This window comes from Chelonoidis abingdonii, chromosome 7, assembly GCF_003597395.2.
Source record: "Chelonoidis abingdonii isolate Lonesome George chromosome 7, CheloAbing_2.0, whole genome shotgun sequence".
Taxonomy (NCBI): Eukaryota; Metazoa; Chordata; order Testudines; family Testudinidae; genus Chelonoidis; species Chelonoidis abingdonii.
Genome location: NC_133775.1, coordinates 3,424,001 through 3,439,655, shown reverse-complemented (window position 1 = coordinate 3,439,655; position 15,655 = coordinate 3,424,001). Strand labels below are relative to the sequence as shown.

The following is a 15,655-nucleotide window of genomic DNA, read 5'->3' as shown; positions in this document are numbered from 1 at the left end:
CCAGTCTCTGCCTAACCAGACCCAGTCATCCACCCCAGCTCCTCATCTGATCTTAGACACCCCAGTCCCAGTTGCACCTCCAGCTCCCATTCTCAGTCTCCTTGACCAGTCAGTCCCAGCATCTGCCCTCTCCTCTCCCGAGCCGTCTTGTCTCAGTCAGCTCCCTCTGCCGTCCCCACTCCCAAGTCAGGCTCTTGTCTCTTCTGCATTTGAGTCAGGCAACATTTTTTCTCCGTGCTGGAGCATTGAGCACAAGGAGAGACACTGTCCCTACTCGGTTCTTGTGCCAGTGTCACAGCGGCCAGAAGCAGCAATTGCAGGGAAAGTCCAGCTCAGCTCCTGCTACCCCAGATTGGAGCACGCTCAGTGCAGACACTCTTCGGAGAATTTAGCTGCCAAACTAACAAGTCTCTACTGCGTATGTGCAAACTGAGGTTTTTTGAAGTCTCATAACTTGGCTAGACTTGGGCAGTTTTTCACAGGTATGACAAAAGGCCCTGACACCAGGGCAACACCCCCCTGCAAACTGTCAGGTCTCTACTCCAAAGCCTGGAGGTGCTACAGCTCCTCAACAGAACAGTCGTAAAAATGTCGTTAATAAGGACAAACCATTGTATTTTCCCCTACTCTCATTCTCTGAAGCCAGGTGTATTTTGTACAGCCGTACTCATACCCCACTGTATCAGTGGCATTTAGCTGCAGGCCAGTATTGCAGTGAGGACTGATGTCAAGCCGGGACTGGAAGGTTACAGTAGACAAGAATATATCGCCAGTCACTCTTTGGCGTGTGTCATCCTGGTGTAGGCAGAGGCAGCCAAACTGGTGTACGCCAAGGGATCTGCGAGTGAGTGGATGAATCTTACCAATGCCTCTCTATGTTGGAATAACACCCATTGCATTTAGAGTCTGACCCTGAATGACTGAGTGCCCCCTAGTGATGGCAGAGCGCTTGCTGCTGTGCTGGTAGCCACAGCTCAGTTCCCCCAGGTTCCCAGATCAGCGCAGACACAGGCAACCAGTTCACACACATGCGCAGTTTGTCAAAGGCCAGGGTGAGCTGGAGATGATGTCAAGCTCATGCAAAATCATTGCTGAAGGCTGGCTTCCTTGGAGAGGAGGTACTTGGCAGTAAAAACAGGCATCTCTTAAGGAAGCCATTGGCACATTTCTGACTGGTCCCCATAGGTCCGTTTTCCAAACACTGATAACGATGGTGTATGAGATCTGTCCTTCAGTGATGGTGTGTAATTTCCCTACGACATCCATTCAGTAACACTTCGTCTACCACTTTCTGCTATTGCGGACTTCTTGGTTGCTACCCCTGGGATTCTCAGCTGGAGAAATTCAGGCTTCCTGCATGAAAGGGTTAAGTGAACTGCCACATACTCTGCCTGTTGATTGTGAAAAATCTACCCAGAAGGCCTCAGTTCTTAACCTTGTAGAAATATTTTCACATACTCCATCCAGAGAAAATAACCACTTGTGCGCTCCTAGAATTCAGCCACATGAAAGAGCCAGGAGAAATACCCTGATTGCCTATGCAAGGAAAGGAAAACTCGATGTGTGCTCAGCGTGGCAGTCAGCAAGCTCTTGTGATGACAAGCTCCTTGTACTAGGCACATGCTGCCGTGGGGAATAAAGTCCTTCAAATTGACATTTCTGAGATCCCTGCCGGAAGGAGTAATTTTGCTGATAATTAACAGAAACAGTATGGGGACAACCGAGTATAAGCCACTTCCCATTCTTCAGCCCAGTAGGCCGCACCTTTCATACAATCAAAATGCTAAGTATCTCACTTAGGTGGTGCTGGTTTGTGTCTTGTGCCAGCATAATGATATCAGGGCATGAAGTTCAAGAATGAATCTGGCAACTCTGACATCTTTGTGAAGGCTTGATCCAAGGTGTCAGATCTGAAGAGCTTCATTTCCCTTAGTGTTCCATTCCAAAGCGTGGGAAGGTGCTGAAACCTGCTCCTGACCTCACTTGCCATGTGGATCTATCTTGGTTCCACCTCCCCGGATTTTCATTCCTGCAGTGTGTCCTGTCCCCTATCTTATGATAGTGGATGTTATTTTCAGAGACACTTTGATATCGATCAGATGAACTTTTAGCTTTTCATTGTTTAGTTCCTTGATAGCATGTCAGTATCCTCCCCCAATGTCATTCCTGGGGCTGCTCCGGGCACCAGCGTAGCAAGCACATGCTGGGGGCGGCAAGCTGCGGGGGGCGGCATGCCGGTCGCCGAGAAGGTGGCAGTCGAGTTTGACAGCATGCCTCCAGGAGGTCTGCCAATCCTGCAGCTTCGGCGGCAATTTGGCGGCTGGCGCAGAAGGTGCGGGACCATAAGATCACCTGCAGAAATGCCACCGAATCCACGTGGCCAGTGGACCACCTGCAGGAACGCCACCAAAACTGCCTGACTGCCGTGCTTGGGGTGGCAAAAAACATAGAGGCGCCCCTGGTCATTCCTGCCTGAGTTTCTGAACTTTGGCCACATCATCAGCTGCCTCTCCTCTATTTGTCCCAATGTGTGATTGGCTCCCCTGGAAAGTCAATCTGCTGCCCTGCTTGCCAATCCTCCAATTGCTGGTAGCATTCTGGTTCCCTTGAAAAGAGCCAAGGATCTCTTCCTACAAGTCAACAAACAATCCAGCACCTGCTTCCGTTTCTTCTCTGCTAGTTTCTTGCAGGTGCAGTGAGAACATCTTTCATTTCAGCCAGATAATTTGAGCGACTCTGCCCGGAGCTACTGCTCTTTCTTGTACTCTCTCCATTAGGCCGCTGAATAAAGACACCACCATAGTCCATCTCGCGCGCGCACACACCCAATCAAGTTCTTGCTCCCACTGACTCCCTGCCCATCACCTTGACCAGGCTGCCTCTTGAGACCTCCAAGAGCAGACCCACCATGCTTCTCAGTGGCCTCTGCTCTCCAACCATTCCTCCCCGCACCGGGAATCTGATCTGACCCACAAGGACATCTGCTTCACTATCTTGTCGTCTCCCCTCTACCCCGTCCACCACGAACAGCCAAGCCCCCGGGGGTTAACACGGGTTGAGCAGTCTGAGTATGTCTTTGTTATGCTCACCCAAATCCTGAGGGTACCATCCTGCAGAGCAGCACACCAGTGTTAATGCAGGCTTGCTGCCAGCTGGGTATTGACCCCACCACTCAACCGGGGGCCCAGAGGTGCTCACTCGACTACCGGGCACCCCCAGCTTTCTGCCATGTGGCCCCTTTGCATTGCTGGGTAGAGCAGTGTGGCTGCTGCATCCTTTAAGTCAGTTAACAGCTTACCCTCAGCTTTTCTCTTTGTCTTCCTTCGTGCCAGGCCTGCCATGCCTATCTGCTTGAGACTGCAGGCTCCTGAGCGCCAGTCCAGGGCGTCCCAGCTCTCAGCTCTAGGCGCACCATCTGCAGTCTCCCCTTGGGTCAGACGACCGAGCGGGCAGGCTGCTTCGCAGAACTCTGAGCCACCTCTGGGGGGCTGCACTTTGCTCCCCCTGATGTATGCTGATTGTCTAACTCAAGTCGGAGGGGGATGGAGCAGGCCTTGGGGAACCCCCTGCTGCCTTGTAAACACAAACACCTCAGCCCCCGCCACCTGCTTCCTTTCTTTATCTCTGCATGCCCATTCCAACCCCCCACAGCTGCTTCCCCTCATCCTGCTCTCCTTTCACTTCCTCCCCAGGGCTAGCCACGGCGTCCGTGCAGAGAGCCGAGCGCGCAGTGCTTCTCTCCGGCTCTCCCATCCTTTCTGTCCAGGGGAGATGCTACTAGGAGCCACCCAGCGTGGGTTTTCCTGCAGGTTTCTGCAGCCTCCCCTTCCCCTGCCCGGTGGTGGCTTTCCTCCCTGCTGTATAATGGAGCAGTAATTCTGTGCCAGGGACTGTTGTCGGTTGGATTTTAACAGATTTATAAAACAGCGTATGTAACTGAGTGAGTAAACGGAATGTTTTCTGGAGCCCTCGAGGGCTGGGCCTTCGGGGTGGTCCTGGGCCTCCGCCCTAACCTTGTTTTTTTCCCCTCTACAAGGGAGCATTGCCACCACCAGCAGCAGCAGTGTGTCTAGGGGCTAAGTGAGCAAACAACAAGGAGATGCTTTCACGGTGCTCTTACCGGGATGCTGCGGCATCTCCTCCCCCCAGGAAGCGTGGCCCATGCTGGAGTGGAAGGGCCTGGGCCATTAGCGCCCCAGATTATTGCTGGGTTTGCGCTGGGATTCAGAGTCACTTCCGCCTCTGTTTATTTGCATTACAGTTTGTTTTGAATCAAACCGCAAAGGCTGTCTGGCTCCCCACATACCGGGCTTGCGTTTCTAAGGCGCTTGGACGTACAGTGCCTGTAAACAAATGCCTTGCGAAGCAGAATCGCATCTGTAACCAGTGACAGATTTTTGATTTGCGCCCAGTGAAATCTCCACAGATGTTGGGCTTGAGCGCCCAGACCGACTCTGGGCCGGCCGCATCAGCAAATTGCAGCAAAGTGCTAATCGGGCATTCAAAGGTGTCGAACTGCTCTGCTTTTGCATAGCGCCAGATGCTCCCGGGGGGAGCAGATCTCAACGAATGCGATTTAAGTTTGCAGAGTCCAATGCTCAGGCTCTTTGAAAGTCCTTCCTTTAATGCCTCTTCTTTCTGTGCCGTCTGAGTGCAGCTGTAACCCTGGCAGTCTCACAGAAACCCGAAGGGCGAGCAGGATGGAACTCCATGCTCCTCTCCCTACGCCCGGGGGTTCGGCATGAACTGAGATTGCAGAGACCAGGCTGAGCCACTGGCAAGCAGCAGCCATGTCTGTTAACAAAACACTGTCTGTATTCAGCTCTCCTTATCAGCCTCTGATCGGCACCCACGAGGGACTCCAAATGACCTTTCATCTGTACCTAGGGCTTTCCAGAGAGGTCAGGGAGGAGGCAGCCGTGAGCGTAAGCACCTGGTATTCTCTCCTGCCTCTTACATGCCTGCCAGGTAGCTGCTCAGCTTATAGTTTATAGCCAAACCATTCCGCTTCGTATTAAAAACCAGAACATGGATTTAAGGTTCACCCCCAGACAGGTGAAAATGGGTCTGGTGGCTTCATTGTAGTCTCTGATCTAGCAGCAAGGCCCAGGGGAGCCAACGGGCTTTCAGAGTCATTGGCCCAGTCATGGTAAGGCCATGCATCACGTACTGGGACCATCCAGCTCTCCTTGGTGATACCGACAGGCAGTGTAATTTAGCAAAGGGGCTAGGAGACTGGGAACATGGGTTCTTTCTCTACCGTGCCACTGACTGACTTCATGACCTTGGACGAGTCTCTTAAACTCTCCGTGCCTTGGTTTTCCCGTCTGTAAAATGGTCCTGATGGTAATCATCTGCTGTTGCAAAGCACTTTGAGCTTGTCCGATGTTAAAAATTGTGAGCTATTGTAAATACTTGTGAGCTGTAGAAGTGCAAAGTACCCCAGAAAGGTGGCAAAATATTTTACAAGATACAGCAAAGCTCCACAAGCCTAGGACAGGAAGTGACGGACACTGGATGAAATGAAATGAGGTGTTTGTTAGAATAGATGAGTGCTACAAATGTATATACAGAATCCAAAATTGACATGGGTCTTTACAAACTTCACTGAAGACACATTTAATCTGCAAGCTATAATGGGATGACTCCCACTGAAATCTAGCCAGGGTCTTATCCACATCACACAAATCAACATGATCAGCAATCTGCTTGCAAGAGGTTCAGGAATGGAGTAGCAAGAGTTGCCCCAGGGCCTGTCTGAGGTATATTGGGAAGGTTGCAAGGGGGCAAGGAATGGCATAGCAAGACATGCTGCAGGTCTGGTTCGAGGTATGCTGGTAAAGCTGGCGGGGTCCAGGACTGGAAGAGGAGTAGGTGCTACAGGCTGGGACTCCAGGCTGCCGCTTGCATGGTGCCTGCCTACATCACATTCATATGTGGCACCAGGACAGTCAGTCTTTCGTTATGCAGAGCCCCAGAATTCCCCTGGCCTGCCGCTCTGGCCATTGAGGAGTCTGACAATAAATAGACACCAGACCAAATGGGGAGCGAGTGGTGGTGATTGGATTTCGAAGTTGGAAATGCAGATAGGGGCTCTGAGGCATGCCCCAGGGGTTGGAAGGCCAGTTAGGAGCAAAGGGACCAGTTGCCCAATATGGTACTGAAAGCCACAGGCGACTCTTGAGGTGTGCTCCCTAGACTGGTGGGAGGGCCTCTGGAGTGAGTCCATGATTAGCCCATGCAGCCCCCGTGCTGAAGAGATGAAGGGTCGGCAGGAGTGGTGCCAGGATAGGGTGACCGCTGGAAAGAATCTTGTTGCGGGGCCAGGACTCCTTGGAACTTGAAGTTCTGTTAAAATGGAAGGTCTTCTGGCGTTAATTGTGTACCTGGCGCACACCAGCAGCAAGGAGAACACCTTGACTTGCCAGCAGATCGGGACTGCTAAGAATTTGCTTAATCTTTGCTTTCCAGCAGCCTGGCAAACTCCTCCTCGCCCAGGGGAGTAACGGAGATGAGCAAGTAAGAGAGCATGACTCTTCATTATGGCCCCCCCCCTCCAGCATCCTGCCTGTCCTCGGTCCATCCCTGCAGTGTGTGAGCACCTCAAGTCCTGGAACAGATTTGTCCTCCTGCCCCCTGGGAGGCAGGGCAAGGCTGTGATCCTCACTGGAGGCAGCAAGAGCTAAGTGACTTGCCCAGGGTCGCACAGGAATCTGGGGCAGAGCCAGGGATGATTGGGCCTTGCCCACTGAATGTTCACTCAGCTGGTGCAAAGCTGGGGGCGTAGCCAGGGCCTTGACAAACGGGCCCTTCCTGACTCACCTGACAGCTGGGAGTTTCCAATTTCACCTCCTCCAGAGGCGGGATATGGGAGTGTGAGCTGGAGTCTGCCTTGAGGGTCCCCACCACCCCTTGCTCACTGCTGATGTTGGAAAGAGCCTGTCTGTGTTCCTGGATCCCCGGGAGCAGGAAGCAGCAAAGGAAAATCCTGCCTCTTGACTTGTAAAGTGAGCCTGTTTGACCAGAGATCATGGACATTCACAATCCCTTTACAAGTTACTTGTGACACTGGGCCTGATCCTGCAGGGTCCTGAGCGCATCCAGCCCCCAGGGGCGGCTCCAGGCACCAGCATGCCAAGCGCTGCTGCCGAATCCGCGGGACCAGGGACCTCACGCAGGCGCACTGCCGAAGGCAGCCTGCATGCCGTGCTTGGGCGGCAAAATACCTAGAGCCGCCCCTGCCAGCCCCTGCTGACTGCAGTGCAAGTTGTGGGCACTCAGCCCTCTGAAGGCCCTGGCTGGACGTAACCTTCCTGTCACTGTCTCCCCCTGGGTTTGACACTTCCATGCCGATGCCTGGACACACACCTGTCGGCAGCAGCTGTGCCTGGGGTAGTAAGTGACACCTACGTGTGAGATCTCATTCCATTACTCTTCTGGTGTTTGGTCAGTTGTTCCTGGTGTGGGTGGGACAGTGACTGAGACACATGGGGATGGGGGTGGGGGCAGATCAGCAAAGCAATGTGGAAATTCACTGGTATCTGCTTTTCCAATTTTCTCCTAAAGATGCTGATTTGAAAAGTGCTGGGTTCCAAACTCTGCTACAAACCCCAATTCGTCCTTTTTGTTTTTAATCTTTCAGCCAAACATGTTAACGAAGTCATTGTGGGCAGCGAACAGCTGATGGAAATCTAACATGCCAGTTGTAAAGATGCCTTTAAGGAAGCCAGAGCCCGCACCTTCGGAAGACCCTTCGTCTGGAGCAGGCCTGGCAGAGCTTACCCTGTCATCGCTCCTTTCCAGTGCAACTTGGTATTTATGTCTTAAATAAAGAAGCATTTCCCGAGTTGTCTGTCTCTCTCTCTCTCTGGCCCCTCCCCACCTGCCTGGTCTGCCTGTTGCTTTGTGGAGGCCGGTGTCGGTGCCTGGCTGCTGAGCGAATGCACTGTACTCTTCCAGCAGCACTAAGCTGGGACCACACAGACTGTGCCCATTCAGAAGGACGTAGTTGATCTCATTCTGATACAAACCCAGGCTGTGTGGGCTTGCAGCACCCTCCCGATTCCTTAGGGAAGCCCGGAGCTGCTTTGTGCACAATGGGAGGGCTGGGAAAACCCAGGTGCAAAACAGGGTTACTTCCTTGCTGTTCCTGCTGCTTCTCCACACACGCGCGCACACACACACACACGCTGGGACAGACATGTTGAATCTACTCAGCTGTTTTTTGTCTATACTGTGATTGAGGTTGGTGCGCCAAAGGCGTTCCCATTCGTACCCTCTGGATTTGGCCTGTTGCTTTGAAATTAAGCCCAAGACCGCACGTGTGGGGAGCGGGGAAGGAGGAAACCTGAACATAATTAGAGGTTATGTCACCATCAGCGCTATCAGCCTTCTTTGGACAGCCCCTTTGCTTGAAAGCACAGCATGTGTAAAGCCACACTTGAGGTCCCTCTCCATGCACTGAAACTGTATGTGGGTGACTCACAGGGCGAGATGAGTAACAAGCTGTCATGTGAAATCCAGGGCCTTGTGGTTGGTTGTCCTGCCAGGGTTGGAAACCACCTGGATGGGATTGAGGCTCGAGCTGTTCTTGCAACTTTGCAAATTGGACTGGGGTTCCTGCCCTTGACTGGAACCTAGTCAGATTCAGTGGGACGCTTATCTGAGCCTGGCAGTTTGACATGGAGAGGCGCTTCCAGCTACTCACAAGGAGAGAGATTTCATTAATTCCGTGATACATTCAAAGCCATGTCTCATGGGCACAGACTCCCTGGAGGAAAATCTCAGCTTCCTGACCCACACGACGAGGGAGAGGTTATAATCCAGCCCTGCCCTGCCTTTCATACATTAAAAACCCACATCAAAGGCCTGCCTAATAATGGGAGGTGTGGGGAAGGGTGGTGTGCTGGCTCCAAGGGCTGTGTCAGGCTGTGGAGAGCATAACGCAAGCTAGAGTTCAGTTCAGGTTAGCATCAGCTGCGAGGCTGGTGTGTGAATAGCTGTCAAATCCCTTTCCTCCAAGGATCTCGGCTGTTTTGTGTATGTTAATGAGCTATGCCTTGAGCGGGAGGTAAGTGTCATACCCATTTTACAGATGGGAAACAGGCACAGAGAGGCTTAAGAGACTCGCTTAACGTTCTGCTAGAAATCTTCAGAGCCGAGTGTGTAGTCCCGATACCCTGAGTCCCAGGGCTTCCCCTTCAGCCCAAAGCCATCCTTCCCTTCTGTCTATTGATGTTACACATCTTCTTAAAAACCAGCTTCCCCTAGGTTAATAGCTTCAGTTTTATCTCCTGGGGCCATAATTCTACGGTAACACCTTGCTTTAGTCCTTCTGTTTAGCTCATGGAAGCAGAGGGTCTTTATTGTGCGATTTTGAATTGCGGTATTAATTTAACATTCTCTGATACTTTCCATCCTCACTGGGTTCTTTTCCCTTTACGACCTGCAGGTGTTTGCTGTGAGATAAAAGTAGATTGCAGAGCAAGATTTCACCGCCCAAATTATCAAAGCGAAGAGTCCCTCTTGAAGTGACCCGTGTGGCAGTAATGCCGAAGAGTGTTTCAGAAGAGTGGTTCCTTCACAACCCCCCAGGCAGCACCGGGAATTAACCCTTGCTGACCTGCTGTGGACTTCGTGTACCAGATGAGTCTACGAAACCAGCGATCAGGGGACATTTTCAAAAGTGCCTCAGTGACTAAGCGCCTTGATGAGTTTTGAAAATAGGACTTAGGCTCCTAAGTCACTGACGTGCTTTGGAAAATATCATCGCATGGCTCTCTGGGAGTGCGAATGTGACTCTTCCATACAGCGCACACCCCCGTACATGCAGCTCTTCTCGCTGTTGATTTCCCGTGCTGTAGCAATTGAGCAAGCTGTTGTCTCTTACCCGTTTGCAATGCACCAATCCCCAGGGTCTTGAGGCACCCTGACCGTGATGGGCAAAGCAGCGTACCTTTGAAAGGCTCAGACCTGACAACCCTCTGTAGATGCTGGCACTTTCGGAGCAAGCTTGTCCTTGAGCATTTCCAAGTGGACACAGAGCTGGCGGTTGGTGTCACTGATGTGAGAAGACTAATGAAACAGGCAAGTCCTGGAGGACGCCCAGAATGTAGGCTCACCGTTTCCAGTGGCAGGGAGCTCACCAGCGGAGGGCCTGGCGGCATGAACATCCAACCCTTGGCTCCTCAGCAGGGTCTCGACCTCAGACTTAGCGAGGAGTCAGCCCATTGGGCGCTTTATGGCTCAGCAGCATCTCGGGGATTGGCGAGGAGGCAGCGTCAGGCCTGGCGTGCCGACATGTGGCCTGGCCGCTGAATGCTGGGCCAGCCAACGGTTCGTGTGGCCTTCTCCTTCAGTCCTAGTAGCCCGTTGCAGACATTCAGCCTCGGGGGTGACGGCATGGAAAGCTATTGCTTTGGCTTCATCTAACAGGAAAGAATGCAACCTGCTGGCTAAGCAGAGAGCAGGCGGCATTTCAGGCCACAGCTGCTGCTCACCGGGCTAGGAGCATGGAGAAATCTGGAAAACCCCTAAGAGAGCATTTACCTTGACAGTGAGAAGATACTGTCAGCGGGAGGCAAACTCAGGGCTCACGATCTAGTGCCCTGCTCCCATTCACTCCTGCGGTTGCCCCACGTTGTTGAAACAGGCAGCCCAAGGGTATGTGAGCTCCGTAACACCAGTGACCTGGCCATCTGGGAGACGTGATGAGCTGGTAGGAGGAGAGAAGCAGCTTGTGGCCAGTTGTGCCCACTGCCATTGACCTGGGGCCTCCCCTATCAGTCAGGGGTAGATGGGCCTGGTGCTAATCAGAACTTTCAGATCCACTGACCTTTGGAGACTAATCATCTGGACCTTGGAGTGTAGCCTGGGGGGCACAAAGGAAGGTAAACTGACCTCCTGCCACAGACACTCAGGACGTCCAGTGAGCATGATGGTTCCTTCCCACAGCCGTGTGCCCTGCTGGTGGGAGAGGACAGAGACCGGCTGGTATTTACTTGGGGCGATGTGGCTGCTTTGTTCACAGTGCTAACGCCAATATCATTCAGCTCACAAAAACCAGACCTGAAGCTGAAATGCTGGGTCCGAATCTTACGTTGCGTTTCACGTAAGTCAGAAGACAGGTTCGCCTGGGTTCTAAAAGGGCAGCTGGGTTGTCTCCACAGGCCGTGCCCAAATCCATCATTTTCCCCAATCCCCTTGTCAGCGTGTCAAGATCCGCCAGTGCTGAGACCTGTGTTAGGAAGGGTGGCAGCGACTCCCTCATTCCGTCAGCTTCCCCAGGCACCTGGAACTCCGCCCATGCGTTTGGCGATGGCATGCTGAGTCACGAGCTTAGATTATCCTTCGATTATGCCGAGCACACCCACGAGTAGCTTCCCAATAGACAGACAGGCTCCCTCTCCCACAGAGCCTCAAATGTGGACTTGGACACGACCCCCCAGGGAGCTGTAACACATGACGGGAGCAAGAGTCTTGTAGGGGTTGAACAGTGAAGTGCTAATGGATCCCCCATCTCAGGGTCAGTTCAGTTGAGCCCTTGTCCATCGGGGAGAAAGGGGCTTGTGCTAAGGAATAGGACTGACACAGATCTCCTGGGCCGGCTGCAGGCAGCCACCTCCCCCTTGATCTCCTTTCTCCATCAGTAACGGAGTGTGGGTGGGGGGAATGATACCAACATGCCAGGGCTGGGGAGTCACTGTTCTAAGTGGCAGAGAGCTTGGAGATCCTTGCGCAGAGGCTGCGAGGGGATGAACAAGTCTTAGTCCCTTGCCTGTTGGGCAAGGAAAGCAGACAGCCGGGGCGAGATTCAGATTGTCAGCACGAACAGCGACGAGGGGAAAATCTGGGAATCCCAGGAGCTCCCAGCGAGTGGATCCTGGGTGATCGAGGGGTCATTCATTAGCGCTCAAGCGGGAGCTCGAGCTCCCTGGCTGTAGCAGGCCGAGCACCCACTGATGGCAGCAGGAGCTCAGCCTGGGCGACCGCTGCAGGATTAGGCCCGTGTATGGTTTCTTTCTTGTCTCTCTCTGGATCCTGCAGGTTTTTGGTTCATCTCCTGGGTGCCAGGAGCCAAGATGCGCAGCGTCGCCCTGCCTCTTAGACAAATCAGCCCACAGCAGTTCCTGGAAGGCCTTCTAGATGGTCCTCTCCGATCTGGTCAGATAGAAATCAGTAAGGCAAGAGATTAGCAGTCTATATAAACTTGTATGTTTACAGCTTTTAAAAGGCTAATGCTGAATTTTTCTTTTTTAAAAGAAAGCAGGAGGGTTGTTGGAGTGAATTCAAGGACAGCTGATGAGCCTGGATCGGCGCCTTTACAACTCAAGGCAAATAAATGGTGGGCTGCTTTGGAGAGGAAAAAGGGATTTTCTTGTTTTTGTTTTTAAGAGAAAATAAAAGGGCGGCCTGCCGCGTCCCTCCCCCTCTCCTGCCGTCAGAGCAGTGAGTGCCCAGTGTTGTATGCATAAGCTACTCCTTTGTGCACCGTCTAAATGGTTAATTGTGTTGGAGGAAGATGTGCAGGCGGACGGGGAGACCACCCAGCACGAAACAGACAAGAAAGAGCAACCTCTGTGCTCTTTCACCAGAGAGAGAGCAAAGTTGTTTAAAAATATTTAATTTACTGCATTCCATTCTGCTGATTATAAATTGGCCATCCAGGGAAACGCGGCTGTGTGTGGGGAGGGATCCAGGAAGCATAAAACAAATTCTTGGGATTGGTTTGGGGTTTGTTTTTTAAATCTTCCTTTGCTGGTTTGTTGTGAGTTTTAATTCTGGGTTGCCAGCTGCATGTAAATCCGGTCAGTGCCTGCCTTTTCCGCAAGCTGAACTCTAAGGCCGGGCTGTATGCTTGCATATTGGGCATCAAAGCCTCCTTACAATCCAAGGGTCTGTTAGAGCCATTAGGTTTCACGGGCTGCTTCTCTCTCTGCTCTTCACTTAGACATGGGGGTGTTGGGTGTTTGCCCAGGGTTGGCACCCCGATATCCTGGTGGCCTTGGCGTGCAAAGCACAGCAGCGTGCCCCCCTCGGGGGGGGGGGGGCTTGTGAACATTTCAAACCCATCTCTCTTAGGCACCCTTGGGCAGGAAGGGGGTTTAGGGCTCGGGCAGGGGAGGGTGAAATCCAATTTTGACTTTTTGTGGTGGGGGCACCTTCAGAGGGCTAAAATGCTCCTTGGACTCCCCCGCCCTGCGTGCCACTGATAGGAAAGTCACAGGTGCTGGTCGGGAGGTGGCAAGCACTGATGAGACGTTATTGAGCGATGCCCACTTCAGACCGTTGTCATCTGTGCTTCGATGAGAGTTCAGTGGGAGGGGACATGTACCATGGACCTGTGAGCAATCTCCTCACTGGGGGGGCCGTGATCGGGCCTGGTTTGGTGCTGCAGGTGCTGGGCAAGCCCGCGGTGCGTTCACACTGTGAAAACGCAGCCGTCTGTTTTGTGTCCAGATCTGTAATGTCCAAAGGTGACTGTTCCTTCCCCCCACTCCCACCCCGGCGCCAGCCTCAGAGCCCAGCGATCCTCCCAAAACGTTCTGGGGCATGAACAGTGTAAGGGAGGTACAGAGAACCACCACCAGGTGTGGAGAGCTCTCACTCCCCTCCCCCCCCGTCTGCAGAGGCTCCCCCCTGAGCTGGTGTATCCTTCGATAGTGTTGAGGCGTCTCGTGCACCCTCGATCAGGTCAGCCTGTCTCCGAGAAGGCCCCGAGATTCCCCAGGGGTGGCCCAGGCTAAGTGCCCGGGTGGATGCTACAGCACGGTTTGTTATGATGATTTAGTATTTGTGTTTCCGTAGGGCCTAGGAGCCTCAGTCAGGGACCCCAGGAGCCCAGTGTACCTGGTGCTGCATAAACCCAGACCACAGCCCCTGCTCCAAAGAGCTGGCAATCCAGGGATACGCCAAGAGACGGATGGATGCTGATAGGCGGGAGTATAAGGAAACAAGGAGAGGGTGCTGGTCAGCAGGGCAGGCTGGGGTCTCTGCACACCACTGCCAGGCTTTTTGCAGGCATCATGGCAAAAGCGAGGGCTGAGGAGGATAAGGAGGCCGCTCCAGGGGTGTTCCCATGGGCTCCTCCCAAGCGTGAGGGGCAGCACGCCGGCCCTAATGCGAGGCCTGTGGCATGATTTGGTTGGTGACTGTTACGAGTCATTCCATCTGATCTCTTATCCCTCAGAGATGCACTATGAAACCTAACAACAAACGCCACTGTGTAAAGATGATTTCTGAGTCGCTTGGTAGCTTGATCCATTGCCTGGTCTGTTGATGATATCATTATGTCAGCAGGAGGCACCGTTAAACACAGTCTTCTAAGCCCTTTTTTGTAGTGTGCGAGCAAGTGTGCAGTCTTGGGAAGACATGCTGTTCAGGGCAGAGGCAGGGACTCCATGGAGGAGGAGCTGTGTGAGCAGCTGCAGAAGTTGCTCTCTGCTGTGGGCTCTAAATAGAGTTGATGCTTGAAGCAGTTGCTCCTTAGGAAGTGGGCACTGGTGGTGGGCTGAGAGCCCTGAAAGAAAGGATTTGCTTGTGTCTTATCTGTGACCACCTCTGTTCCATGCCGGGGTAAATAACCAGGTACACTTATAATGTACCCTGACTCCGTATCCTCCACTGGACAAAGGCTGCGACCGGGCAGAAGGACAATGCTGGAGTTGGGCAAAGAGGGCAGCTTTGCCCAGCATTGGTGGATAGCTCTGTTATTGTTCCCGACGCTGAGCTCCCATTTCCACTGTCTTTGCGGGCAGTGAACACGGTTCGCTGTAGTGCTGCTCCTTGGGAAGCAGTGTGCTTTAGCAGTGAGATTGGGACTCCTGAGTTCTTTTCCTGCCCTGCCGCTAACTTGTAGTGTGACCCTGCACAAGAGAAAGGTGCCTCACGTCTGCTTCGCGGGGTGGAGCCTGGCCAGTCCTTTTGCCATCTGATCCCAGGCCCGATGCTCCAGACTGCGTCTCATGTTTGTGGTCCTCTTCGGGACGCTTGCCAATTTCAGGCTGTTTAAATACAATGTGATGCCCAACTCTACCTGCCATGTATCCTCCGCTGAGCCCTGGCAGGGGCTATGAGATCGTTACCCGGGCTGAGCTGAATGGGGTACAGCAGGCACAGTTTGAATGTTCCCAGATCCCACCGGGTCGCGCCCCGACCTGCTGGGCTAACACTCACCCCCCCTCTCTCCTTGCCGGGGGTGTGAGTGGGGATCCATCATGGCGACTGGCCCATGGTCAATGTAGCAGAGCCAGGACTGGAAGCAGGAGTCCTGCCTCCTTGACCCCTCTAGCTAGAAAGCCCCAGAGAGGAGTGGCTCTGGATTGCCGCTGGACTGGAAGGTGACTCTGACTCTACACACAGCCCCTTTCATGCCAAAGGCTTTCCTGTTTCCACCACTGAATTCAGCTCCCCAGCAGTTTTGGACAGGAAGTGGAGAAAACCATCTTCAGTTCAAAGTGCAGGAGACGCGTGGACCAGAACTGAAGGCCGGTGGCTACTTGATTTTCCAGCTTGGCTGGGACATTGGGATGAACAGTCCAACTCTCGGGAGCAGGGCCAAGGGGGGGGGGTCAGTGAGCCGGCACAGTTGGGGCTCGGCGTCCCCTCGCAGCTTAGCCACGTTGTTGGGCTCCACAATAACAGTCTGAATAGTTGT

The 15,655-nt window shown here is 53.1% G+C and overlaps 1 protein-coding gene across 4 annotated transcripts in view; it reads left to right on the top strand.

Moving 5' to 3' along the window:
* The window catches only part of EIF2B3 (eukaryotic translation initiation factor 2B subunit gamma), a 157,672-nt gene extending 145,241 nt beyond the window's left edge, over positions 1 to 12,431 (top strand). For 2 of the 4 annotated variants that reach the window (XM_075067570.1, XM_075067571.1), the window contains one exon: positions 7,643 to 7,846. In XM_075067570.1, coding sequence (XP_074923671.1) covers positions 7,643 to 7,695 — 53 coding nt within the window. In that variant the 3' untranslated portion in view covers positions 7,696 to 7,846. Of the gene's footprint in view, positions 1 to 7,642; positions 7,847 to 9,451 lie in introns of those variants that run through there. The other 2 variants (XR_012656218.1, XR_012656217.1) reach the window with 2 other exon arrangements.
* Positions 12,432 to 15,655: the final 3,224 nt, after the last annotated feature.